This window comes from Macaca mulatta, chromosome 14 (genome assembly GCF_049350105.2).
Source record: "Macaca mulatta isolate MMU2019108-1 chromosome 14, T2T-MMU8v2.0, whole genome shotgun sequence".
Taxonomy (NCBI): domain Eukaryota; kingdom Metazoa; phylum Chordata; class Mammalia; order Primates; family Cercopithecidae; genus Macaca; species Macaca mulatta.
This window is the reverse complement of record NC_133419.1, coordinates 120,045,818-120,073,078: the sequence shown is the minus strand read 5'-3', so window position 1 is coordinate 120,073,078 and position 27,261 is coordinate 120,045,818. Positions and strand designations below refer to the sequence as shown.

Sequence of the window (27,261 nt, the reverse complement as noted above, 5' to 3'; positions counted from 1 at the left end):
GAGAAGGTTACACAAAAGTAACGGGATCAGCAAAAATTCAAGTGTTGTCTCGGCTTTTTCTTGAAAAGACCAAAGAGAATTCCTTCCATTGACTCAGTGCCTCCATTTACCCACTCGGGCACTCATCACTAATCACTGGTCCCATGGAAGTAAAATGAGCGGCGAGTGTCTTTGAGAGTAAAGAAAAAGAGAAGAGGCTGAGGAACAGGACCTCCCCCAGTCCGGTGAGAAGGGGAGTGGGGGATGTTTAGCCTTCCCTAAAAACTGGAAGTTGATATGCCCCGGGGCTCAAGTTCCGAGCCTTCTCCCATGACCCCTCTTCTTTCCCAATACCTTCCAGCTGCCCCGTCGTGTGACATTCCAGTCCACCTCTGTTCCTGCTCCACCCACTCCAAACTCGCGTGCTTTTCCTCCACGTGGTTCTCTGTGTATATCGGTTGCCTGGGAGACCCCAGCCGGGCCGGGCTCTAATGACGCCACAATAGGAACAAGCCAATAGCCGTGACGCGACTCAGTGACGCGAGACGCGGGGGTGTGGCTCTGCCGGCCCAGGCGCGATGAGGCGGCTGCCCGCTGGGTGGCGCCGATTTCCCGGGGAGGTCCCTTCTGGGACCCCGGCGGAGGTGGGAGAGAGGCAGGCAGGAGCCGAGGCCGGGGAGCTCTCTGCGTCAGCTGCGGACTGCGCCGCGCCAGCGCCAGCGCCAGCGCCAGCCGGGACTCACCCGCAGCTCCATGCTTGTGCCCGGTTCGACTCGTCCATCCTCCAAGAAGAGGCAGGTACGTGCCACCTGTCGGGAATCGGGGAGGGGGGATTCGGGGATCAGTGCCGGTTTGGGGCTCAGAAAGTAAGGTGTTCACGACAGCCTGGGCAGAGTGAACACTAGAAATATAGGGAGAGAGCCGGCTGTGCAGGGACGCTCCAGCTGTGTCTGCCAGTTGTGTGAGGGCTGCCTGCTGACAGCCCAGGGTGCCAGGAAAAGCCATCTGTGTGTTGATCAGTGTATTCTAAGGAAATGCTGCTTCGGCGGGTCCTCCTCGCTGTGCCCTGGTATATCGGTGGTATGTGGCCCAAGAGTGACACTGACACCCCTCCCCATGTGTGCGTGCAGCTCACTCGCTGCTCTTAAAGCTGCCCGGGTTGTATCTGGTCAGTTTGCTAAAGGGGGTTGGGGGCATGGGGTGTGCAACAATTAAGCGGAAAGGGAGATTTTCCACCAATCCCTAACCAGAAAAAGGCAGCTTTGAAATTCTCACCAATCCCAAACCAGAAGCATGCACGCGGTGTTCCGAAGAGAGCAACTTCTCAACAGTCAAGGGAAGCCCTAGCCAACCCATTCCAGCCCTTCCCTGAAGAGTGAACATCCTACCTCCTGACCTGGCTGCCTTTAGAATGGGACTGAGCTGGAGGTAGTGGTAGGGGCTGCTCACCTCCCCCGGAATGGGCATGAGAACATCCCCCAGATGGACCCCGGTAAAGCAGAGGAAAGGAGAACTGACTGGACTAAGGTCGAGGCAGGCCCCTTCCTTTGATGCTGTAGATGCAAGTCAGACTAGAGTCAGAATGAGGACTGGAATGAGGGCGTCCTCTGAAGTGCATCATCAGGACCTGGGCTGAGTCAGTAGCCTGTGCTAAGACAGGGTGGAGGCACCAAGCTGGGTACTCCCAGTCCTGGGGGAGAGCCATCGAGAAAACGTCCTGGGAGCAGACAAGTGCACCAAGGCCAGAGAGGCTAAGAACCCTGTTCCTTCCTCTTGTGACCCTGCCCAGCCCGGCTCTGTGGCCCTGGAATCCTGAGCCCTCCCACAGGTAGAGTGGAACCACCCCAGAGGGGCCAAGCATTCTCCTGGTGGTCTGGGGGAAGCTGTGCTTGCCGTATTTTTCTAGGCAAAGGGGGAAGGAGCCCAAATGGGCTTGGCCTTTCTCTGCTTGGTGGACTGGACATCTAGGAAGATGGCAAGCCTTGTTTGCCCTTCCCGGTTATGGGACATGGTCAGTTCAAAAAACCTTGGGACTGTTCTCTGGCATTAGAAAGGCACACGTCTGGTCAGGAGCAGTGGCTCATGCCTGTAATCCCAGTACTTTGGGAGGCCGAGGCGGGCGGATCACGCGGTCAGGAGATCGAGACCATCCTGGCTAACATGGTGAAACCCCGTCTCTACTAAAAATACAAAAAAATTAGCTGGGCATGGTAGCAGGCACTTGTAGTCCCAGCTACTCGGGAGGCTGAGGCAGGAGAATGGCGTGAACCCAGGAAGCAGAGCTTGCAGTGAGGCGAGATCATGCCACTACACTGCAGCCTGGGAGACAGAGGGAGACTCTGTCTCAAAAAAAAAAAAAGAAAGAAAGAAAAGAAAAGAAAGAAAGACAGAAAAGAACCCTTCCCCAGGAGTAACCTTCCTTTTCTCCCTAGGAAAGTTCTCCTGGTAAGGTGCCATTACTAATAATACCACTAATTATAATAAGTGGAAGTATTCAATATAATCATCATGTTTACTGAACTCTTACTATGGGCCAGGAAATTTACAAATATTAATTTATTTAATCCTCACAACTGAGATAGACCATTATTATTATTATTCCTGTTTTGTAGATTAAATAGCTAAGATTCAGAGAACTTAAGTGACTTATCCACTATTTTGGAGCCAATAAGGGAAAGAACTAGCCTCCAAGCCCAGGCCGAGAAGTCCATTAGAAAAGAACGTTGGACTGAAACCTGAGTACTAGTCCCCTTTCTGCTTCTGGCTATCTGTATATGCCCTTGAGCAAGCTGCTTTCTTTCTTTAGGTTTACTCTATCTCAAAATTAAGAGTGGGGCTAACAGTATGGCTTCTTCCTGTTCTCTAATCCTGTGACTGACTGCTCTGGAAAATCCACTTTCTCCGTCTTTTTGTCTCAAGTTCCACCCCCACCCCTCCGTGCTCTTTTCAGTCCTCTTTCCTCTTGAATCTCCCCATTGTTCCCCTTCAAAATGCCCCCCTTCCAAGAGTCCTTACAGACCTCCTTGGCTGGCACTGGCCTGAAAGGGCAGCCCCTCAAGGGTGGGTATGCCACTGCCCCTTTAATTCTCCCGGGGCTTGGAATGCAAGTGAGTTGCGCTCACCATCTCTGCAAGTGTGCGAGGTCAGATAAGATACTATATATATCGGAGTCAGTAACCTGAGCTCCGGATTACCCAGCCCGGAGTCAGGCTCCAGCTTCTGGACTTTCCACTGCATTCCCTGCCCTGCTGTGGAAGAAGAAGCCCCCAGCTCCCATCCAGTGCCCCTGGACACAGGTCAGTAGCTGCCCCTTTGGTATCTGAGCTTCTCTGGGACTCTACCTAGAGGAAAGACATCAGTGTATCTAGGATAGCATGTAAGAGGCCACTCCACTGGGCCTGGTGGGTGTCAGGGGCAAGACCAAAGGCTCCTCCGGAGGCTGAGAACAGAGGAAAGATAAGGCCCTAGAGGAGAGGGAAGGAGACCAGAGTTCTCCCCTGGGGAAGGGACACCAGGAGAGTACCTGGGCAGAGGTGGTTGGAAAAGAGAATTTAAGGATCCCAATACTGCCTGGAGGCCCATTTCTTTGCTTTGTCTTGGAAGCATAGAGATGCCCACCCCACTCACAACCCCAAATCAAGGAGCACCCTATAGAAACTGCCCTGGGCCCACCCACTTCTTCTCCACCAGTCAGGATTCTTGCCTTAATCTCCAATCTCTTTATCTTACCTCCTCCCCTCCCCCAGCTCTTGGGTAACTACTGGGAGCAGGAGAAAGAGAAATGGACCCAAATTCCCTTGGATGACCCCTTGCCAGGGCAGGCAAGAGGATTAAGCTGGTGGATCAGTGGGTGCTAGCCCCTGATAGACAGAGCCTAGTGACAGGCTGGAGAGGAGGGGGCCAGCTGAGGCCCTGGGGCCTGAGAGGAGTAGGCTGAGTTCAAGGACTGTTTGAGCATAAATATGCTCCTGCCCCCACAATCCCCTACTCTACCCACGTCCTCTACACCTGCCAGGATTCCCTCATCCCATCCTCTAGGACCAGACACTTGTGCCCAGATAGTGCAGCAGGTGACCGGAGCAGCTGGGAGGGCGGGTCAAAGTGCAGATGGAAGGAGACAGGGCCCCTCTCACCCGCCTTGTCCTTCAAGGTCAGCACATTCTGATGCTGTTAGCAAGTGGCTTCAGGAGGCTCTGAGGTCACCACTGTGGAGACTCCCAGCCACCTGGCGGGACTGGCTGGGACTCCCCACTCACCTTTTCTGGGCACCTGAGTAGGAGGGAAGACTTAACCCTGTTTAGGCATGCTTCTGAAACTCAGCTAGAGGTTCTCTATCCAGGCCCCAGTAGCAAAGCAGGCTTTCACCCTCAGAAAGCCAAGCAGATCTGGGCAGATGGGTGATGTGGGGCATCACCCATCCCCTGCCCCCAGGGCCAGGAGTGCCTGGAATTCCTGGGGAGCAAGTTCCTCCCCTGGCTTGGCAGGTTAGGGAGCCCTTCACATGAGCAACAGGAAGTGACAGTGGCTGAAGCAAAGGGGTTGGCTGCCCCAGGGGGACGGGGTTCATTTTAACCCCTGACTCACCCAGCATGGGTACCTTGAGGAGTGGGCCAAGCTGCAGCCAGGGTAGGAGGCTAGGGACTTGCTCATAACCAGGCCAGGGACCCAAGGCTCTGAGCTGGGGTAGATGCTGCTGCCAGGGAACACACAGGGGCTTGGCACAGTGGGTGAAATGGAGGCTTCCTGGACCATCTCGCGGCCGATCAGCATTGTTCTAGGGCTCGAGTTGCACCTGGCTTCACTTTCATTCGCCTGCAGTGGAAAATCCAGAGGGCTGCTCCTGCCGGAGTCTGTACACCCCATGTTGTACCTACAGGAGAGGGAAGGAGACCAGGGCTCTCCCGTGGGGAGGGGACGCCAGGAGAGTACTTGTGCAGAGGTGGTTGGAAAAGAGAATTTAAGGATCCAGGACTGCCTGGAGGCCCATTTCTTTGCCTTGTCTTGGAAGTGTAGAGATGCCGGAGGCCGGACACCTGGATCCTGTGGCGGTCCTTCCCTCAAACCCCACCTACAGGTCCCAGTCCCGACTCGTCCCATGGAGAGCCAGGGAAGAGTGAAGCAGGGGTCTGGGCTTCAGGCCAGCTATAGCGGACAGAGCATAGAGCACAGGTCCAGCCCAGCTCTGCCACTGCTCCCAGTGTGACTTTGGGAAATCCACATCACTCCCAGCATCGCCAATTTCCTCATCTGCAAATGGATATTATAACAGCACCTACCGCTTAAAGGAGTCGGGAGGGTTCAGTGAGTTAATACACTGTGTCCCAAGCCTTAGTGCAGTTTTAAGCTTTAATAACTTCAGAAATACAAATGCTAAAAACTTCATTTGAAAGTTTCCATATTTAAATGTCTTATATATTTATTTTCTAATTGTGAATGTTTTTTTAATTTTAATTTAAATAATTTAATCTGTCCAAAGAGGTGTGTAAGTTGGAGACATTTATGTCTGAAAGAACTCCAGCTTAAACCCACACTAAGACTTTTTGGGGTGCTCTGTGTATGAAGCACACCTAGAAGAATGTGTTACATGGCGAGGGCCGATGAGAGCTGATGTGAGGCCGCAGAGAAGATGGACTCAGAAGCTGCATGTGAAGTACTCAGCATGCCTGGGGCCTGGTTCAGAGGTGACCAGCACCAGCCGGCTGGGGTGACAGCTGCTTGGCTCACATGTCCTGACAGGAAGCCCAGGCCTCTGTGCAGAGGAGTGCTGCTGCACCTCCCAGGAGAGGGAAACTGTGCAAAATGACAGGAATCTCTGACAGAGAAGGAAGGGTCCAGACACCTCAGTGAAGATGGCCAGGAAGAGGAGCTGGGCAGGGGACTGCCCCTGTTGTCCAAGGTGGCGGACACCTGGGGAGGCGCTGCCTGGAGCTGCGTGCCTGTACTTGCCAGCTCTGGGTAAACAGTGAAAGAAGCTGGGCAGCAGGGGCCCCGCACTGGGCAGGGAGGGGTATGGGGGATCCCAGCCAATCGGCTTGCCTCCCACTGTCCCATGAAAGGGCCATTCAGTTCAGGCTGTTCCTGTGGCAACAGGGAGACTCGCAGCCATGTGAGTGCCCGTCCTGTCCCTGTCTTGCGCGGCGAGACTCCGGCCAGGGCCCCAGCCCGCTCTCCTGCCCATAGTGCATTCTGTGGCCTCCAGGGACAGCTGTGCAGGTAATGCCAAGGGGCACCAACCCAGGCTGTGCCTTCACCTGGAAGGTGCTAGGACCTTTGAGAGTGAAACTGGGGGTTGTGGGAGGGGAGAGACATGCGGAAGGCCCCCACCCCAATAGGAACCCTCTCCCCAGACGTGGGAACTGTAGCTAGATGTCAGAGCCGAGAAGCAGCTTCCATGGAGTATTAGTGATGGCATGACTCTTAGGGCTGCTGGGAGGAGGGGGAGGGGTCTGGCAATCACCTGCCAGATGGAAAGGAGAGTGGGGATTTGGGAGCCTTCCTGGGAATCTGTGGGCCAGAGGTGTGGCCCCAACTCCAGCTCTAAAGCCTTTCAGAGCTGTCTGTCGCTGTCCTCTGGACCTTGTTTGGCCCCAGCACTTCTGCGTCATCAGCAGGGCCAAGGGATGTCACGGGCTTGGGGCGCTGCCCGTAGAATACCAATTCCCTGAGAGCCTTAGTGTGGAGGAGGGGGAGGGAGAGCTGTGGGGAGGAGCCATGAGCTCATACCCTTGTTGTGGGGATTGTATCTGATTGGCTGCCTGGTGTCCCAGAGCCCAGCTCCTGAGACCTGGAATCTCTTTGACTTTGCATTATTGATAGAGTTCTCCAAAGCGAAATAGAGCAGGACTGGGCCTCCCACCCCCACCTTGTGCCTCTGTCTGTCTCTCCCGCTACGGTTTCCCTCTAACCCTGTGTAATGTCATCCCCCAGTTACCTTTCCCTAGAAAGGGGTGAAAGTTGTGCTGGGCACAGTGGGCAAAGAAGTATACATGGAGGGCCGGGGCCCCCTGGGCCAGGTGGCAAAAGGACAATAAGATGGACCAGGCCTTTCTGATGTCAGCCTGGACTGAAAACTGCTGGAGTTCTCAGGCAGGGTCAAGAAATGCTGTTCTGGGTCCTATATAGAAGCTACCTGCTCATCTCTCACCCCTGTACCTACCCCAAAGCCTTGTGTGGACTGGGATTCTAGAGCTTTCTGCCAAGCCCTTGCATTTGGGGTTTGGCACCATCTCCTCTCTGCCCTGATGGGCTGGGTTGCCCAGCCAGTGTCTGCTGAGTGGCCAGATGTCTGCCCACTGCCTGCTTCTCTCGCTGGGGGCTGCATGGGGAGGCCTGGTGTCCCAAGCTGAGGCTAGAGGCTGGCCAGGCTGGGAGACAGCCAGCCCTGATATTATCATAGACCTACAGAGGGCAGAGCCAGGCTGCCTCGCAGTAGCTCGGGGAGGAGATGGTAACCACTGTCATTGTGGAGCCCTTCACGTGTTGTTATCTCATTTATTCCTCACAACAGCCCTGTGAGGTAGGAATTATGAGGATGGTGGTTTTACTCATTTACAGATGAGGAAGTTGGGGCTCAGAGAGGTTACATGATTAGTGCAAAATCACCCAGCTAGTCTATCACAGGGCAAGTCCCACCACTCTGAGAGTCCTGGATGGCTCTGCTTCCGTCCCCCTAGAGAGCCCCCCAAGAGCCCCTGATGCCCTTGAGGACAGGCTTCTGACCCTACTTGCTCCTCTGCCACTCCAGCTCTATTGGATACAGGCTGCATGTTTACGGCAATGGAAGGCCTCCGGGGGTCCCCAACTGACCCTAAATCTGATGAGGGGGTGGTAACTCAAGGTTAAGTGGAAAGAACACTGGCCAGGATTTCAAAGACCTGGATTCCAGTCCTGGCTCTGCTGGTGTGTGGCTGGGGAGAAATAAGCACCACTTTTCCCATCTGTACAACAGATAGATTAAAATTCATGATCCTCTGGGGCTTTCAAAGCTCCACATTCAGCAGTTCCTTCACTAGACCCTCCCCAGCTGCTGGACTGGAACAGGGAAGGACTGGGAATGCCACGTGCAGTGCAAGATTTGGGACTGTAGGGGGCCCCCTTTGCACAAACATCACCAGGACCAATTTGGGATCCGGATCCATGTCGGTAGAGGAACCCTGTGTTGGTAGAGGAACTCTTGGGAGGCCCAGGGCCCTAACTCCACTTAGAACAGAAGCTTAGCTCAGTGACATGAGTGGGTTCTACTTCACGAGTGTCCCTCACTGTGGGACCAGCAGCAGATGCTGGTGTCTGGGGAAAAGGTCTGGAGACCACGTTCTGGCCCCTCGCTGTTGCATGCTCACTCACGGCCTCCCCTGCCCACCCACACCCCATTACTTCCTCTCCTGAGCCTCCTTGGCCCCACAGGGGATCTGACCAAATGATCTTCAGGTCATTCCAGCACAGTCTAGGTTTCCAAAAAGACACCTGCTCATCACATAAGTCAGAAGGGACAGAAGTGGTCTTAACTCCTGAAATATCCAGCATTCTCAACCCAGGGGTCTGTGGCATCCCCCCAGCTCAAGAGTTTCTGCAGTTGCTGAGGCAATGGGATTTGAGCTGGAAGACTGCACGGCTTGGTGGGCTGTGGACGTCGGGTAGCCCCTGCTTGTGTGTTTGAGTCTTTGAATGGCCAGGATGCGCTGATTCCCTGTGTGGCATATAAAAGCCACCTCATCCCTTGCACTCTCACTGAGGCGTGAACACACAGGTGCAAGCAAGCCCGTGTGCACACCTGTGTGCATGTGTGTTTCTCAGCAGCCAGCCTGTCTCTTGTGGAAATGGACTGGGAGCTCTTAGGTTCTGGCCCAGCTAGGGATGGGGAGCGGGTCTGTGGGAGCCCGACACCTGGCAGGGCCCTCTGACAACTACTCTCCTTGTCTTTCAGCCCATGAGGCTCCCAGTCCCCACTGAGTGCGACCCTGAAGGATGTCCCAGCTCTCCTCCACCCTGAAGCGCTACACAGAATCAGCCCGCTACACAGATGCCCACTATTCCAAGTCGGGCTATGGTGCCTATACCCCCTCCTCCTATGGGGCCAACCTGGCTGCCTCCTTACTGGAGAAAGAGAAATTTGGTTTCAAGCCGGTCCCCGCCAGCAGCTTCCTCACCCGTCCCCGTACCTATGGCCCCTCCTCCATCCTGGACTATGACCGGGGCCGCCCCCTGCTGAGACCCAACATCACTGGGGGAGGTAAGCGGGCAGAGAGCCAGACCCGGGGTACTGAGCGGCCTTCAGGCAGTGGCCTCAGTGGGGGCAGTGGATTCCCTTATGGAGTGAGCAACAACTGCCTCAGCTACCTGCCCATGAATGCCTATGACCAGGGGGTGACCCTAACCCAGAAGTCGGACAGCCAATCAGACCTGGCCCGGGATTTCTCCAGCCTCCGGACCTCAGATAACTACCGGATAGACCCCGGGAACCTGGGTCGCAGCCCCATGCTGGCCCGGACGCGCAAGGAGCTCTGCACCCTGCAGGGGCTCTACCAGGCAGCCAGCCGCCCTGAGTACCTGGTGGACTACCTGGAGAACTATGGTCGCAAGGGCAGTGCATCTCAGGTGCCCTCCCAGACCCCTCCTTCACGAGTCCCTGAAATCCTCAGCCCAACCTTCCGACCCATTGGCCGCTACACGCTGTGGGAGAAGGGAAAGGGTCAGGCCCCTGGGCCCAGCCGCTCCAGCTCCCCGGGGAGAGACAGCATGGTGAGTTTACCCTTGGGGACCGGGGATGGGCTGGGGAGGCAGCCACTGTTGCAGAACAGCCAGGCTGAGGGCTTGACTCCCAACCTGACTGATGATTGACGGCAGCCGGTGGCTGCTCCTGGTGGAGACAAACAAGAGAGGTCATCCCAGCACGTCTGGTGCCCCTGGGGCTCCGTGCCGAGGGGAGGGGCTTTCCTGCTCTGCCTAGAAAGCCCACTCAGGGCCTGTGCACTCGAGGACAGTCCAGTAGTGTTCTCAGGAATGCTCCGCTGCCCCCAGTGAACCACTCTTCTCACCTTCTCCTTTTCCATCTGAGATGCCAGTGCCTCCTGCAGGCCCTGCCCCGACCTGGGCTGGATGCGGGGGCCCCAGACCACCAGTGCACCCAGTAGCAGGAGGGCGTCCTTGCTGCGGTTACATCTCCCCTCTTGTGCAGGTTTTATTCCCTAGCCCCGAGGCCTGGCTTTATATTTGGACATAAGACATTAGGGGAAGAGGGACTCTCCTCTGAGTGACACTGGCATGCTCAGGACTAGGGTATCAGACAGCAAGGCTTATCATCTGGCTTTGGAGAAAGTAGTGGAGAAATTTTTATCTAGGGCTTGAGACAATCCAATACCTCTATTCCAGCCCTGCCTCAGCTGGAATGAGAGAAGAGGCTCTGCTGGAGACTGACCAAGGGCTGGCATGGCCTTGCTCGCAACTAATCTCTGAACGCGCCTCTCTTGGGGCACTGATGACATCTGCCTTTCTGTAGTTATTAGTGTGCCCATTAGGTGGCAAGCTCTCAGAGGAGGAAAACGAAATCCTATCTCTAGATCCCCTGCCACGTGCCTCCCACAACGGGAGCTGACCTGCTGATTGCATGGATGAATGGATGGATGGATGGATGGGTGGGTGGTGGGATAGGTGGGTGGGTGGATACATGGGTAGTGGCAGGTGGACAGATGCACAGGCAAGCATATGGACAGAAGGGCTGGGTGCTGTGTCTCCTCCATTACCTTACATACCCCTCCCTACTGCTAGGACAAGTACATTTTGAAAACAACAGCCTGCCACAGCAAGAAATGCTGCTTGGAGGGCTGATCCAGACAAATGCAGCAGGGGTTCAGGACTAGGGGCAGGACCTTGAAGCTTGCATAAGTAAACATCTTGAGAGGGCAACTTTGATAATATTACTTAGGGAGTCTTGGCTTTGCTGTGCCATCTGTGAAGTGGCACAGGAGATAGAAATGCTGGTGCCTCCCAGAACTTTCAGAACCTGACAAGGCAGGGCTGGATCCACTGTAGAAAGGAGTGGAGAAGAGACATGTGTCACAACACAGCTGGCCTGGGGGGAAAGTATCAGCTCTCAGGGGGCCACATGCTGGGCTTGTGGTGGAGCAGGATTCACTTGGACTCGGCTGGTGCTGTTCATCCCCAGGGCAATTAGAATATGGCTCTCCTCAGAGGGGTTTGGGTCCTAGAAGCCTCTGCAGGGCTCCCTCCCCTTGCTCAGAAGAGAAGGGTTGTTGCATGGTCAGCAGTGCTCCTTAAAGTGGGGTCTGCAGACTGCCTGTGTCAGAGTCACTGCAGGGCTTAACGATTCACTCAAACCCACTGACACAAACTCTCTCGGGATGGGGCCTGGGAAGCCGCTCTTTCCACAAGCTCTTTGGGTGATCTCTAGGCCTGCTGAGATGGAAAACCTCACCACAGACTAAACTACAGACCCATCCTCAGCCCCAACCATGAGAGCAGTCAGTATTCCCCTTTACTGGGGGTCAGATTCCACTGGGAATCTGCCTCCTCCCGGCACAGGCATGGCCCAACCCTCCTGGGAGTCTGCTGCCCTCCACCTCTCCAGAAGGGACAACCCTGGCTCCTCCCCACGGCTCCAGGGCCAAGGTGAAGGGAATTTTGAGAGAGGATCTCAAAGAAGTGGCAGATTGCCCTGGGACAAACTCTGCCACCCTCATCCAGAAGCAACTCATAAGGCGCTTTAGCCGGGAATGCCCTGCAGTTGAGCTAGTGTTTCATTCTGAGCTCATGCCCCAGAAGATACTGCCAACCAGCAGAGGCCTCTCCAGGGTCAATGGTACAAGACCTTTATTTAACCTCACCCCGCTCTCTCCACCCCTCTTATCCTCATTTCCTGGAGCAGAGTGCATCTTGCTGAGGTGAGAACAACCCTGCTCGTGGGGCCTGGATCGCTTCTTTCTAAAACTGGGTCCAGTTTCTTTCTAGATCTCCATCTGGGGATCTTGCCTTCTGAGGCACTCATTTGTGGTGCTCAGTTGACTAGCAGTGTGACCTCAGATAGGCCCCTTAGCTTCTGAAGCTGTGTCCTCCTCTATAAAATGAGTGATCATAGTTCCCACTTCATAGATTACTTGAGGAATGAAAATATAATGTATGTCAAAGGGCCTAGCACGTTGCCTTATAAATGTTAGTCCTCCTTGTACCCTTCCGGTGCTTTGGGAGGCAAGAGATGTGTGTGAGCAACAGTCCCTGCCCTCAGTGCCTTCACAATTCACTTAGGGAAATAAGTTTGTTTTGTTTTTTTGGAGATGGAGTCTCGCTCTGTCACACCCAGGCTGGACTGCAGTGGTGTGATCTCGGCTCACTGCAACCTCCACCTCCCGGGTTCAAGTGATTCTCCTGTCTCAGCCTCCCAAGTAGCTAGGACTAGCGGCATGTACCACCACACCAGGCTAATTTTGTGTTTTTAGTGAGACGGGGTTTCACCATGCTGGCCAGGCTGGTCTTGAACTTCTGACCTCAGGTGATCCACCTGCCTTGGCCTCCCAAAGCGCTGAGATTACAGGTGCGAGCCACCACACCTGGCCGAGAAATAAGTTATTAAATAGGTACAATGGGAAGGCAGCCCTGGGTGTTCTTGAGTGTCACAGGTGGAGGGAAAGGGAGAGGTCATCTGAGGCTGGGACAGGCTGCTCGTGACCAGTGGAAGGAACAGTTGGCTGCTCTAACCTTGGATACCTATCAGCTGGGCTGTATTTCCCAGACTATAAAAGGGAACAATCACGCCTGCCCTGCCCACCTCACAAGCATGCCGTGAGGCTCAAAGCAAATAATGAAGGTGGAGGAATGTGAAATCAATAAAATGCTGCGGAAGAGGTCATTTAAACTTAAGGGGGGAAAAGAGATCATAGAAAGGGGTCATTTGGCAGCTGACTAGAGTAGGAAGTCCCCCCCGTACCAACCCCGTGGGAGAAACAGAGGTAAAAAAGTACATCCTGTGTCCCAGGGGGTTCTCAGGGTAGCTGACCGGAGCGACAGCTGGCATTCATTAAGGGAGGTCAACAGCAGGCTGTGACCAGGGAGAACGGTTCTAGCCAGACTTCTTTCCCTCATTAACAGTAACATTCAAAACGAACCTTTGAATATCACAGACTCAGCTGAGCATGAGTACAGAGCTGGCAGGGGCGGGGGGGAGGGGGCACCACATAAATTCAGAATTATCCCCTCCCCATGCTTGTGTAAGCACCAACAAAATGCCAGGCCAGGGGGGTGCAGCTCAGCACTTGTATAACGAGGGCCTCTCCTGAGACTCCACCTTCTGCTTAAAATGCAGAGAGGAGGAAAAGTGATGGTGGAAAAAAAAGCATTCACTACCCCCAGTGGGGACTCCAAGTCAGTCCAGGTGGTTCAGCCCTGCAGAGAGCCAGGAGCCCCAGTCCCAACCCTGTCATCTCCCCACTCCGCCCCACCTCTCCTGTTCCCAGGGCCTATGGAAGGACAAGCTGTTCCCACTGAGCCCTGCCAGGGCTGCGCTTTAACCCCTACAATCCTTCCTAATCCCCCTCTGCTCCACCCCTCCAGCTGCTCCTCCCTAGTCCTGGCATTCTGCCCGCTGGCCTCTGCCCAGCCCTTGCCCCGCCCTGCCCAGGCTACCCTCTCCTCTCCCCAAGAAGAGCCAGGGGTTGGCCCAGGGCCCTCCAGAGCACAGTCAGCAAGCTGGGCACCTGCAACTCGGACGCAGAGCCAGGGCTGAGGCTCAGAGTCTGGCCCAGCCTATTCTCACCCACCCAGTCTCTTCGACACCCTTACCCTCTGCTCCAGGACCTGTTTCTAGGAGCAAAAGGTCTGGGAAACTGAATACCTGGGTCCTATTTGCCACTGGGGCTGCTGACTCATCTTCAGAAGCCTTGGGTTCCAGCTGTTCAGTGACAGAGAGATTATATAAGCTGAGGTCATGTGATTTTTCCCTCGGGTGGGACTTTGGACTTGAATGCTGCCCTGCAGTGAGCGGAGGTTACTCCAAAGAGAACAAGTTGCGGATAGCAGGGGCTGTCCTGGAGCTCCTAGGTGAGAAGTACAACTCGCCTCTCGTTCCTCGTGTTCTCGCTCCGTTCACGCAGCCATACTGGCCTGCATCCCTGCTGCCTTGTTTGTCCAGCTTGGCAGCCTGAGATCCTGGGGTCTGTCCTCGCCTACTCCCACAAAACCAGGTTCACTCAGCCACCCTGAGGAGGTTGAACTTCCTGAAGTCATGAATCTGTGTTGGCAGCATGAGAAGGTCACTAAAGGACCTTAAGCCAGAGGGACCCCTCGACCAGGAGCTATCCTAGCTGCTGCGAAGGAAAGGGCAGTGGGTTTGTGGCTTGTGACTAGAATCAGCAAGACACTGATGTCGCCATCCCTTGCAGACCGGCTGTGGGCTGTATCCTGGCTGTTAGCCTTGGTGCTGCCTTATCCAGGCTCAATTTCTCAATCGGTGCCCAGCACCATCCTCCCGCCTCCTCCTCCACCCCCACTCCAGGATGTCTTCATGAGTTAATGTGGTGCTGGGGTGGGGCTCAGCAATGCAGAAGTTAATCCAAGCCTGGCAAAATGTTCCTTGCCCCTGGGGGAGCCGCTCCACTGACCACCGGCTGCAGAAATGAACGCCATGTTCAGAGCCCACAGCTGCACACGTGGCCCCTTGTACCTTCTCACCTCAATATATACATAAAACCAGCACCCCGGACAGAGATATATGCAAAAGAAGGAGGTGTGTGGGCCTCTGGAATCCAGCTGGTTCAGGCCAGACTGCCTGGCCTCAAAGGAGTGCAGAGCTTTTGGCCTCTTGGGGTCCATGTCATGCAGGGAAGCAGACCTTCCTACACAGAGTGGGGAGGATAGGCTGACCCTCTCTCCCCAAGGTGCACTGTGGGGCAAAAGCCCAACCCTTAACAAGGACTCAGAGCCCCTACCTTTTCATCCATCAATCAATCAGGCCACCGGTCTGTCCATTTGCTGTGGTAATCGCAGGCACATGCTGGGAGCCAGGCTTTGAGACATCTGCCTTAGCCCCAGCAGTGTCCCCAAACCCTGGCCCAAGCTGCCCACGCAGATCTAAGAGAAGCAGAATACTCTCAGTCCCAGCCCTCATAGAGCTAGCCCTGACTTTCATTTATATCACTCCATCTCATGCCAGGAAGGACTTAAGGTGAAAACAATTACTTATCCTACAGGGGAAGCAGGCCAAGCCCAGGTTCTGAGGAACAGCAGTCCGGATGCAGGAATGAGCCCAGCTCAGATTAGCTTAGTGTATTTGAAGCACAGAGAGTCACTGAGCCAGAGCCGGATTCAGATGCCAGAAGCCTCTATCCTTTGTATCCATCCCACTCCAAGAATGGCAGTGAAGAGAAAGGGTCTCACAGAGACCTGGCTGGCTGAGAGATGAGCCAAGGTCCTTTGTGGCCGTGTCCTGCAGCAGTCAGACCTGCTTGACTAGACTGGACCCTGTGTGGATTCTCTCCTCCCACCCCAGACTTCTCAAAGTGCTCCCACACTAAAGCTTTTGCCTCTGGCCCTCCCTGCTCCTAGCAACCCCTCTAACCTCCTAAATCCCAGGGAAGAGGGAGAGCAAGCTAGCAGAACACCCAGATGTCCTGGGTGGGAGTGCTTACATCACTGTGTCTAAGTCATGGGGAAACAGGCCAAATGCTATAGTGGGTGAGCACCTCTTGGGCAGGTCCCCCCAAGCCCAGCAGCACATGTGTTCAACATGCAAAACCAGACTCACACCCCACCCTCTGAGGCTTAGTGGGACTCCCAGGATTCCCAGCAGAGCCTGGTCTGGCCCTCTTTAGAGACAAGATCAACACCGTTTTTTAAGAACCCACTAAGAGAACCGAATCCACAACCCTGCCCTTGAGGAGGTTTCGGTGTGCTGGCACAACCATGACAAGCCACACGCAATCTAAGACCATTTATAGGACTCTTTGAAACACTTATAAAACAAAGATAAACATATTAAGATAAATTAACACCATGCAAACTGAATGCGCATAGACTGAGGATATGCAGTAATGGAGAGTTTAGAGCTGGGTGGAGTTAATTAGGGAAGTCTTTTGGAAGATGCAAATTTTAGGCAGAATTTACAAGTAGGTAATTGGCAGAGAGCAAGAAGTACATCTCAGAATTTCCTGTTAAAAGCGTGGGTTTTGCTGTAAGACAAAGCCCCACATTGTCATTTATTAACTTTGCAGTCCTGGAAATTCATTTGACCTCTCTAGGCTTAAGGTCCTTCACCTATAAAACAGAGGTAATAGGCCGGGCGCGGTGACTCACACCTGTAATCCCAGCACTCTGGGAGGCTGAGATGGGCAGATCACTTGAGGTCAGGAGTTCATGACCAGCCTGGCCAACATGGTGAAACCCCATCTCTACTAAAAATACAAAAATTAGCCAGGCATGGTGGTGCGCACCTGTAATCCCAGCTGCTCCGGAAGCTGAGGCAGGAGAATTGTTTGAACCCGGGAGGCGGAGGTTACAGTGAGCCAAGATTATGCCTCTGCACTCCAGCGTGGGTGACAGAGCGAGACTCTGTCTCAAAAAATAAAATAAAATAAAAAATAAATAAAATAGAGGTAGTAGTTACTACAGCATGATGTTATTATAGAAATTAACTGGGATAATATATATAAAACCCTTAACCCAGTTCCTGGGATCTAATAAGTACTTAATGAGTGGCAGTTTTGGTTTTTCAGCAGAGGATAAGCACAGGCTGGTCGAGAGCAGTGGTCAGAGAAGACTGAGGGTGGTGGGCCTTTGGACAGACAGCCTTGGAGAAAGGCTACCTGAGGCTTCGGGACTGGATGCAAGGGCAGGTGCTCTAGTTGTGATCAGATGATCAGATGCAAACATTGCTTCAGATGGTGTAGGGCTGGCTTGAAAGCGTCTGGCTGGAAAGGAGGCTTGGAGAAAGGCTGCTGCAGCTTGTCCAGGGTCCAGGTTCAGTCAGAATCTGGGTGAGGACAGTGACTGTAGAGATCACCCGTCCTCACATGCCCACTCTCACTGATCACAAGCAGACTGCCTGTGGTTCCTGTCCCCTGCCCCCTCCTCCCACCACACTGCTGGCACACAGGGGAGGGGGCCACTGTCCCCACTCCTCTCTCATTGGCATGAAATTGCTGCTTTGTGGGTGGCCTAGGGTACCGCCATACATGTGTCCTGGACACAGTCCCCATGTAGCTGTGGTCATGTGTGCGTGTACATGTGGGGATGAGCACACCAGAAGGAACAGAAGGAGCCCACAGATGAGTAACAGCATACACTGCTGCCTCTTGGAGTATTTTTAAATGCTAAAAATACTGGCTAAAAATAGCCAGCAAGCTCCAAACAAGACACTTTCTCTAGGCAGATTCGTGAGCTTCCCTGTTAGGTGGAGGGGTGGAGCATCAGAAATGAAGCCTAAAGACCCCTGATCTTCAAGCATGGCTGTGCTTAGGGTCAGAGTAGAACACTCGCCCCCGTGCCAGCTGAGCGCCTATTTCCCCACTATTTATTACTTTCTTCCCAGCTCCCCAACAAGTCAAATTTGAGAGTGGGTGGAGCTGGAGCTGGGTAATTGGTTAGAAGAGACCAGAAAAGAAGCCAAGTGAGAAGGTGACCTATTGGGCCTTATAAAATATGGGCACTGCCTCTCTTGAAAGAGGCCAGACAGGACTGTTACGAGGAGGGCAGCTGAGCCCCTAGACCGTGCAGGTCTATCTTCTTAACCTGGGCCCACTGACCTCCACTGACTGCATGAATTTGGGGCTTCACCAGGGCCTGAGCACCCCCAGAACGCTAGACAAAAGCTTGTGCATATGCGTATTTCGCCCTGAAGAGGGAAAAGCTTTCATCACGTTCTCCAAATGGTTTGCAGCCCCCCAAGAGTTAGGAAGTGTAACGCTGCCTTCGGGGAAGTTCACCCGGTTGACACTGGGTCTTGGGGAGACGTCCTCTACGGGCCCCAAAGATCACTTATCCTGAGCTAAGCCTCAACCCCGAGGCCGGCCAGGGCCTCCGGGCTCCGGTCCTGCCTCCCCCGCGGGCCTGCCTCGCCGGGGGTCAGCGGGCTGGGGGGACCGCGGAGCGCGGGGAAGGCCCGGCGGGGGAGGACCGACCTTGCTGCCTCGTTCGGGTCCGCGTGCTGGCGCCGGGGGCGGGACGGAGGCGGGGTGGGGCGGGGCTGCGGGCCTAGCTCCGCCCCAGCGCTGACGTCGCTGAGCCCGAGGCGCCGGCTCGGCAGCCAGTCGGCCGGAGCGCGAGAGCAGGGACCCGGGCGGTTGGCGGCGCACGCCGGGGAGGTTGAGGCGGAAGAGCGCGCGTTCGGGCCCCGCGGTAACGGTTACCTCCGGGCGCCGCGGACAGTGTCCTGTGGCGGTCCCGCCGGCTTCGGCGTCTGGACTGTGGCACCGCGCGGGGACTCCCCCCGCGCCCCCGCTGCCAACGTTAAGCGAGGGCCAAAGCCCGCCGCCCGCCCCCCAGCATGCGCACCTCGTACACCGTGACCCTGCCCGAGGAGCCCCCCGCCGCCCCCTTTCCCGCCCTCGCCAAGGAGCTGCGGCCGCGCTCCCCTCTCTCCCCGTCCCTGCTGCTCTCCACCTTCGTGGGGCTCCTGCTCAACAAAGCCAAGGTACGCGGGCCCTTTTCCGGGACCCCCGCGCCGAGAGCCTGGGGTCCCGCCTTCTCCCTGGCCCCTGCCCGCCACGCGCCCCTAGGTGAAGGGACGGATTCTTCCCAGCCCCCACCCCTCCTTTCCCAGGGTCTCCTGGCAAGGAATGCCCCCTCCCCAGGTGATCGCACGCTTACTCGCGGTCCCCTCCCCTGGTGGATGTCCGACGAGCCCCACTTTCCCCCTCCCTCTCGGTGACCCCGGCACCAGGTGGTGGCTCTTGGCCTCTCAATTCCTGGCACCTATCAGGACAGGTGCAGGAAAGCATAACCTTGACTGGGTCTCGGTCGGTGTGCTAGGGCAGCACGCTGGACCCTGCGGGGGTATTCCTCCGAGGCCAAACCCCGGCCAGGAAGGCTGGGCAGAAAGGGGCCGCCTCCCCCTCACTGTCCACCAAGGACTCTTTCCCAAGGGTTGGTGACGGGGGTCCTTTGACCCTGTGAAGGGCAGAGGAGGTGCAGACAGGTGACAGAGGGTAACTTCCCCTTCCTTCCGTCCTCTCCATTTCTGCAGCGGGCAGCGGGTCCCTCCGAGGAAGCAGCCCCCAGGGGAATGCCAGGGCCGAGGCTGGGCGCTGCGGCCTGGGGAAGGGATAAGGGGCCCGAGCTTGACAGGTCTTATGTAACAGGCACCAGCTCCCATGCTGGCAGTGCGTGCCCTGCCCCGTGCCAGGGCCACACCAGGCTTCCTAGCTGCAGCCAGGACTTGAGGCGACCCTCACCACACAGGTGAGGTAGGCGGGAAAGCCCTTGACTGGGGTCTCGAGTGTGAAGACACAAACCTCGGCCTCTCCTACCGAAGGGTGCCCAGATGCTACCTCCGCATTCACCCAGGCAGGGCTCTCCTGAGCCCCCGCTCCTCTAGAAGGTGAATGCTATTTGCTGACGGTGGAGGTGCCATCTGCTCCCTGCAACAGTGCTTGCTACTGAGTCAAAACTAGGTTTGCTGATGGCTCAGCGGAAGGAAGACTGGGTCCAAACTTTCTCAACTCTTTGCACATGTGTCCCAGTATAACACACCTGGGGTCATTCCCTTCTCTGGCTTTCGCCAAAAGAGGCTGGCTGTGCAGGGTCTCCCACCTTCTGAAGTTCTAGCCCCTTTTCTCTCTGTCGACCCTGAGGTAGGATTGTTTGTCCTGTAAGAAAGGTCACTCTGGGGACATTCTGTTCCCCTCTGAAATGAAAAGTGCTGACTTTCCCTGGAGCTCCTGATTTCCTATTCTTGGCAGAAGAATATCTGGCTGGGCATAGAGCAGCCCCGCTCCCCCATCCTCTGTCGCCCCCACTCCTGTTATCCACCCACCTTCTACACAGAGCACCTAGAAATTGGCATGTGGTTTTCAGCTCAGGAAATTTTAGACAAAGGCATCAACTCCCACCCTAAAACATAACAACTAAGGGTCCTAACGATGCCTTAAAGGAGCTTCTCCCATCTCCCCACTCCCCAGGCCAACAGAGGGGTTAGATCGTCAAGAATAGTAATCGTGGGTGACAAGGTGTCCTTCTTGCCCCTCACTGCTGGGTGAGAATTAAGTGTCAACATCTTAAAACACCACAGGAGTGCTTCTGTAGACAGATGACTCCGTTTTCCCATTTCCCCACCCCCATTAGCGCTGAGTGACTGTTGTCTCAGCTGAGGGCCTGCTTTGGTGAACATTGACATGGTCACCAGTGGTAGAATGCTTTCCCCTGCAGCCTGTTTAGACAGATGTCATCTGAGGCACGGGGGCTAAGAACTAATAAAGCACTGCCAAAAATAGACGTAAGGGTGGGTATTCTGTTGGGGGCAAGCTTTAACATTTAGTTCCGAGTGGGCAACATGGAGACTTTCGCAGCATTTCACCTATTCTGGAAAATGCTGAGAAGGTCTTTGTCCCAGGGAATTATCTCTGTTGCGGCCCTCTTGTTACTGTCAATAAGTCAGATTCAGATGTTGTTTGGGGCCATATACTGCCAGCCCTAGCCAAGTTCTCCAAGGATGCTTATATCCCACCTGCTGCCAATTGGCTTTTCTCTCTAGCTGCAGGTTTAAACTGGGTCTCTTTTCTGGGTATATTTTTTTTCCCTACCTGTTAGGGCTAGCCCTGACAGCTGGCCAGGAAGGGATCCTCTTACTTGTGGGATCGGTAAGGCAGTTCTTGAGAAAAGCCCTCCTTCAGCCTACTCCTCCCCCACCCACCCCCCTCCCCGCCCCCCCCAGCTGACAACCTCATGGGCTTTGAGCTGCTGACAGCCTCATAGGCTGTCAGCACACGGCATGAGTAATTTTAGCTGAGTTATTTCAGGCTCCTGTTCTGATCAGGGCTGAGCTGGCCCCACGCATGCCCCAGTGTTGCTCCAGAGTTGCCTGCTCCCAGTCCCCTCCCTGAGAGAGGGGGTGGCAGACTCATCTGCAAACTGTTTCTTTAACCCTTTGAGCCTGAAGGTTTTCTGACTCCTTGGAGATATGCCCAGGATTAGCCAAGAGACCTTGACAAATAAGCTCAGAGTCCTCGATCCAGCACCTGTTCTCTCTCCAGCCCCCTCACCCGCCTCCGCTATAGGGCCAACAGCAAGAGTGGCATTTTCAGCCAGGCCCTTGCCTCTGCGGGCCCAATCTGCCATCTCCAGGATTCCCAGCCGGTGGCCAGTCAGGATGTTGAAACCTGAGCCAGGCAGGGAGGATTCTCCCAGCCTTTAATCAGCCCTTAGGAGCTGATCTCAGCTGGAAGGAATTTCACCTGTCTCTGGCAATTCAGAATGGCAGGCTTGCTTGAGTTTTTCCCAACTGAAGATCGAAACTCAAGGTGTTTTGTTATTTAACTTTTCAAAACCTCCTCAAAGTGTCTATTATGAGAGCTACTTTATATATTGGACTTCTAGGAGTACAAATATAGGTCATTTGAGATAGCACCTGGATTTGGGACTCGAAATTTCTTATAGTAAGGAGTCAATATGTACCAAATATGTGAATTCCCAGTCTCCACTATAGCAGAGAATGGAGAATAACATAAATATGGGGGACAGGGAGATACATAGTCAATACATAATAAAGCAAAGCCCTGAAGAATATTTTTGTTGGGTGTTGAAAATAACAGGCATTTAGGCCAGGCACGGTGGCTCACGCCTATAATCCCAGCACTTTGGGAAGCCGAGGCGGTTGGATCACCTGAGGTCAGGAGTTCAAGATCAGCCTGGCCAATATTGCAAAACCCCATCTCTACTAAAAATACAAAAAATTAGCTGGGCGTCATGGCACACACCTGTAGTCCCAGCTACTCAGGAGGCTGAGGCAGGAAAATCGCTTGAATCCACAAGGTAGAGGTTGCAGTGAGCTGAGATCACACCACTGCATTCCAGCCTAGGTGACAGAGTGAGATTCTGTCTCAAAAAAAAGAAAGAAAGAAAATAACAGGCATTCCTCAATCCTCTTTCCTACAAAGTACATAGACGGGTAAAGTTGAAGAAAGAATATTATGTGTGGCCTGCTGCCTGTGACCCCAGCTGGTTAGAAAATTGAACAGGAGAGCCCAGCACAGGCCTATCATCTTTGCTTCCACCTTATCGCCATGTGTTCTTTGCTTGCAGAATTCTAAGAGTGCCCAGGGTCTGGCTGGTCTTCGAAACCTTGGGAACACGGTGAGTTCCTCCTGGCCTGCTTCTTCCCCAGGCCCACCCCCTACTATCCTGACTGGAGCCATATAACCAGAGTTCCCTCCTGGTTGTGGCTGACTCCCTACCCATTTAGCCAGTTGGCACTCGCCCTTGCCGGCTGGTGTTTCACAGAATTGCTGGGCTGTGCTTTACCCATCCCCAGCAGGAAGCACTGCTAAAAGGGAGTTGCCCTTTTACCCGTCAGCCTGCTCTTCTCCTGGATCCTTCCCCTCAAGGACACCCATCACTTCCCACACACTTCTGTCCGTCGCGTCCATGCCCTTTTGTGCACCCCTATAGTAAATAACCAATTACGTTACCTATGCCTGGAGTGGGGATTTGCCTCACTTCACCCCTTTCACTTATGAAAAAAGGAACTTGAGGCTATGAAAGGATTCATTTCTAGGTAGATGAACCAGAGAGCCTCTGGTAGTAAGTAACAGAGGTGAAGGTGGGACTCTCATCTCCCCACTGATTGCCTGGTCATCTCTTGCAGTGCTTCATGAACTCAATTCTGCAGTGCCTGAGCAACACCCGAGAGTTGAGAGATTACTGCCTCCAGAGGCTCTACATGCGGGACCTGCACCACAGCAGCAATGCACACACAGCCCTCATGGAAGGTGAGGGGCCCTCTGTCACATGCCCCTGCCTACCCCTGGATGGTCCTCCATTCCACTGGGGCTGTTCTAGGAGTTGTGTCTTAGACACTCCTATCCTGTCTTTCTTTCTCTGCTTGCTTTTTGTTGGGATTCTAGTTTCAGAGTTTCTTATAGAAAATATCTTAGCTGTCCTATACACTCTCTCCTTCCAATAGAGTTTGCAAAACTAATTCAGACCATATGGACTTCATCCCCCAATGATGTGGTGAGCCCATCTGAGTTCAAGACCCAGATCCAGAGATACGCACCGCGCTTTGTCGGCTATAAGTAAGGGCCTTGCAGACATGTCCTCCAGGGTGGGTGGCAGCAGGAGCAGGTTCTTAGGATAAGAGGTGTTGCTCACCCTCCTTCCTTTGGGTTCAGTCAGCAGGACGCTCAGGAGTTCCTTCGCTTTCTTCTGGATGGGCTCCATAATGAGGTGAACCGAGTGACACTGAGGCCTAAGTCCAACCCTGAGAACCTCGATCATCTTCCGTAAGTAAGAGGAGAATGCTGTGGGGAAGCAAAACTTTTGTGAACTCGAGATTTTTACCCACCACTTTGGGGTTAATGATTTGGGAAGAATCTGATTTACTTTTGAAGATGAAGGATCTAGATTGACAGACCCTTAAACTTAAGTTTTGAGCTTTGACCGAATTGTCTTCTCTCTCCGGTTCCCAGTGATGACGAGAAAGGCCGACAGATGTGGAGAAAATATCTAGAACGGGAAGACAGTAGGATCGGGGGTAAGCGCATGGAAGAGAAGATGCTTATTTTCACTGTTGCCTGCTCTTGCCTGAGTGGAGCATAAAAAGCCCTAAGAATCACTCTCCCAGGGAAGCCTGTTTCTGCCCAGTGTCCAACAAACCAAAGCAGGAACAGCAAGAAAGAAGATGCTGTGCAGGCCAGGCATGGTGGCTCATGCCTGTAATCCCTGCACTTTGGGAGGCCAAGGCGGGTAGATCACCTGAGGTCAGGAGTTCAAGACCAGCCTGGCCAACATGGCGAAACCCCATCTCTACTAAAAATACAAAAATTAGCCAGGGGCCGTGGTGGGAACCTGTAATCCCAGCTACTTGGGAGGCTAAGGCAGGAGAATCACTTGAACCCAGGAGGCAGAGGTTATTGTGAGCCGAGATTGCGCCACTGCACTCCAGTCTAGGGGACAGAGCAAAACTCCATCTCAAAAAAAAATAAAAGATGCTGTGCAGAAGCCCATGCTCTGTTTCCTGTATTTCAGCATCTCATGGCCTTCTCTTCTTCCCCAGATCTCTTTGTTGGGCAGCTAAAGAGCTCCCTGACGTGTACAGATTGTGGTTACTGTTCTACAGTCTTCGACCCCTTCTGGGACCTCTCACTGCCCATTGCTAAGGTATGCACCCCAGTTGCCCACCTTGTTGAACTCCCTCTCCCGTCCTTTCATGTTGACCTCTGACCTTTGCTTTTTTCCCCTTCCCAGCGAGGTTATCCTGAGGTGACATTAATGGATTGCATGAGGCTCTTCACCAAAGAGGATGTGCTTGATGGAGATGAAAAGCCAGTAAGTCACCCTTCAGTAATAGCAAGAACAAATTTCCATGGGACCTACTGGGAAGAGGCTGATACCAGCAGATCCAGCTGAGGAGTGACTGGACTGGGGCCCACTGACTTCCCCCACAAGTTCTTTCTGTTTGTCTTCTCTCTCAGACATGCTGTCGCTGCCGAGGCAGAAAACGGTGTATAAAGAAGTTCTCCATCCAGAGGTTCCCAAAGATCTTGGTGCTCCGTATCCTTAAGATCCATCAGGGCTGGGACATGACTTTCAAGGGGGACTGATGACAAGGGGCCAACAGGTGAGGGGAGCAGAGTCGGAAGAAACAGACCGTGTAGGCTTTCCTTTTGTTGTCTGCCCTTCTGCATTGGTTTGACTGTCCTTGACTCACGTCAATGCCAGATCTGAAGCGGTTCTCAGAATCCAGGATCCGAACCAGCAAGCTCACAACATTTGTGAACTTCCCCCTAAGAGACCTGGACTTAAGAGAATTTGCCTCAGAAAACACCAGTGAGTATCTTCCAGTAGACAGGGCAGAATGAAGACGCAGGTGTGCAAGGCCGGAGGGAGGGCAGGAGGAAGGGGCGCTGCCAGCACCAGCTGCTGAGAGACGCGGAAGGAGAGGCTGGAGGGAGGAAGTCTGGGCAGGGGGGCCTCTGGGGCTTGACGGCTGCCTCCTCCTCAGACCATGCTGTTTACAACCTGTATGCTGTGTCCAATCACTCCGGAACCACCATGGGTGGCCACTATACAGCCTACTGTCGCAGCCCAGGGACAGGCGAGTGGCACACTTTCAACGACTCCAGGTGAGAGCCAGGGCAGGGCTGGAGCCCCTGGCTGGAGCCAGCCACCCTCCCCCACCCCCACCACCCTCCCCCACCCCCACCACCCTCCCCCACCCCCACCACCCTCCCCCACCCCCAACCCACGGCTTACACCTAGAATGGATGGGAAAGTTCAGGGTCACGAAGCCGCTGCCCGTGGGGAGCCTCCCTGAAAGGCCGGCCGGCTTCGGGGGCACCGGAAGAGGCCGGCGCGGGGTCTCCGGGTCCTGCCCCCTCTCCGGGCTGACTCCCCACTCTCCGCAGCGTCACTCCCATGTCCTCCAGCCAAGTGCGCACCAGCGACGCCTACCTGCTCTTCTACGAACTGGCCAGCCCGCCCTCCCGAATGTAGCGCCAGGAGCCACGTCCCTTCTCCCTTCCCCGTGGTGGCCCCGCTCCCTAAGTTTCTTAAAAAGACAAAAACAACAACAACAACAACACGCAAACCTGACGAGAAAAACAAACCTGAAGCTGCCGAGCAGGAGTGGACGCAGCCTGGTCAGGGTCTGGAGCAAGCAGCCGGGCGTTCATGAGCTGTGGCCCGGCAGGGAAGATCGCCTGGACGTGGAGCCAGCGTCGCCCCGTGCCCTCGGCGTCTCCGTTTGCATTTGTAAACTTGTGGGCTTCCTATGTGTCAGAAACAACCGCGTCTGTGGAGAGCAGGCCCTCGCTGCGCCGCTGCCCGCCGCAGTGCCCGCGCCTCCGAGGGGACAGCGCCCTCTGGAGCTTGCTGGGAGCATCGCCGCCTGGACGCCCGCGCCGCGGAGGAGCCGGCGCCCATCTCCACCCGCACCGCTCGCCGGTCCAGAGCCCGAAAACACCCATGAGCCAAGAGCCCTCTTCACGCTGCTAACTCCAGGGGACAGACGAAAGGACATCTTTGGAAAACGCTGGTTTTGGTTTTTAAAAAGTCCAACTTTTTTTTTTTAATTTCCATAACTAAAGTGTTCAGACTGGAGTGCTCTCCTTCAGGCCTCTTCATAGCTGGGACATTGCACTGGTCCTTTGTTTTTCCAAGTACAACTTTTCTAATGCTAGCCGTGGTGCTAGGTGGGCGTTGGCCAGGCCCCAAGCACAGCCACAGTAGACCTGGGATCTAAAACAAGTTTCTGTTTGGGGGGTTTGGGATTTTTTTTTTTTTTTTTTTTTAATGTTATGAATGGAATTTAGTTGCCTCCAAGAATTGTGCCTTATAGCATTTGGGGACCAGGGGGTAACTGCCCCTCCCTGAAATATCCCTCAGCCTCTTCCCTTTTCCCCAGTGCCATGTTCACACCCGCCCGGGAAAGGGATCCTGCCCTTAGCCCTGGCTCGTTGTGCATTGCAGTGAGGCGAAGAAGAAAGCAGGTAGGAGATTCCTTCCAACGGTGCATCAAGTTCTTCCCGCCTACGTCCTCTAACCCACCCCTGGTCTGCTCCCCAGCTGTTTGAAGGATAGCACAAGCCCCTCGTCCCTAGAGCTTCTCTCCCCTTTTATTTATTCTCTTAACACCCCTTTCCCTCCGGCCTTCCTGCCCCCGCCCCCTTCTCAGAGCCTCCTAGACAATAGGCCCTTTGGACCGAGTTTCTCAGGGATGCCTAGGCCGCCCCTCAGCCCTTCTTGGCGTTGGTCTCCAGTCCTGCCCTGGGAGCTGGAGTCTGGGTATTTGGGGCCATCTTGCCTCCGTTGTATGGTTCTTACCTGTGGGCTCAATTTTGCCCTACATAGTTGGACAAAACTCTGTGCTGTCCTAGCGAGTAAAGCTGTTCACCCACACAGCTGGGCCCGGCTTGTGCCCCGTGGAGCCTGGCACGTTCCAGGCCCCCAGGTGGAGGCATCAGAGAAAGACACCCTGAGTTTTACTGGCCTGACACCCTTCTCCAGGGAAGACCTGTGAACCTGAGCCCAAGGGCAAGTGTACACTTGTTTACTGTGTAAGCAAGAGTAGAAGAATGTCTAATGTACAGTGGAACCTTGTACAGAATAAATAATAGCTTTGAGAAATCA

The 27,261-nt window shown here is 54.5% G+C and overlaps 1 protein-coding gene and 1 long non-coding RNA gene across 6 annotated transcripts in view; one reads left to right on the top strand and one right to left on the bottom strand.

The window, feature by feature from the left end:
- LOC106993502 (uncharacterized) overlaps positions 1-26,149 on the bottom strand; it is a 133,083-nt gene extending 106,934 nt beyond the window's left edge. Inside the window, exons 1-5 of the long non-coding RNA XR_013404341.1 lie at positions 25,387-26,149; positions 23,515-23,637; positions 23,189-23,432; positions 13,820-22,008; positions 334-788 (exon numbers count right to left, since the gene is read on the bottom strand). This is a non-coding gene — a long non-coding RNA (uncharacterized LOC106993502). The remainder of the gene's footprint in view (positions 1-333; positions 789-13,819; positions 22,009-23,188; positions 23,433-23,514; positions 23,638-25,386) is intronic.
- USP2 (ubiquitin specific peptidase 2) lies at positions 706-27,261 on the top strand. 5 transcript variants are annotated; one of them, NM_001265896.2, is given in 13 exon segments: positions 706-777; positions 8,903-9,717; positions 22,216-22,266; positions 22,778-22,901; positions 23,096-23,207; positions 23,304-23,414; positions 23,601-23,665; positions 24,188-24,291; positions 24,379-24,459; positions 24,606-24,684; positions 24,853-24,960; positions 25,136-25,256; positions 25,539-26,423. In NM_001265896.2, coding segments are annotated over 12 exon segments (1,818 nt in total). In that variant the 5' UTR covers positions 706-777; positions 8,903-8,943; the 3' UTR covers positions 25,627-26,423.

What these genes read in the sequence shown, in the direction of transcription:
- USP2 (XM_077960628.1), top strand. Translation starts at nt 8,944, where the DNA reads ATGTCCCAGCTCTCCTCCACCCTGAAGCGCTACACAGAATCAGCCCGC. An exon ending in GAGAACCTCGATCATCTTCC is followed by an intron (nt 23,415 to 23,600) that starts GTAAGTAAGAGG and finishes TCCGGTTCCCAG; the next exon opens with TGATGACGAGAAAGGCCGAC. An exon ending in GGAAGACAGTAGGATCGGGG is followed by an intron (nt 23,666 to 24,187) that starts GTAAGCGCATGG and finishes CTTCTTCCCCAG; the next exon opens with ATCTCTTTGTTGGGCAGCTA.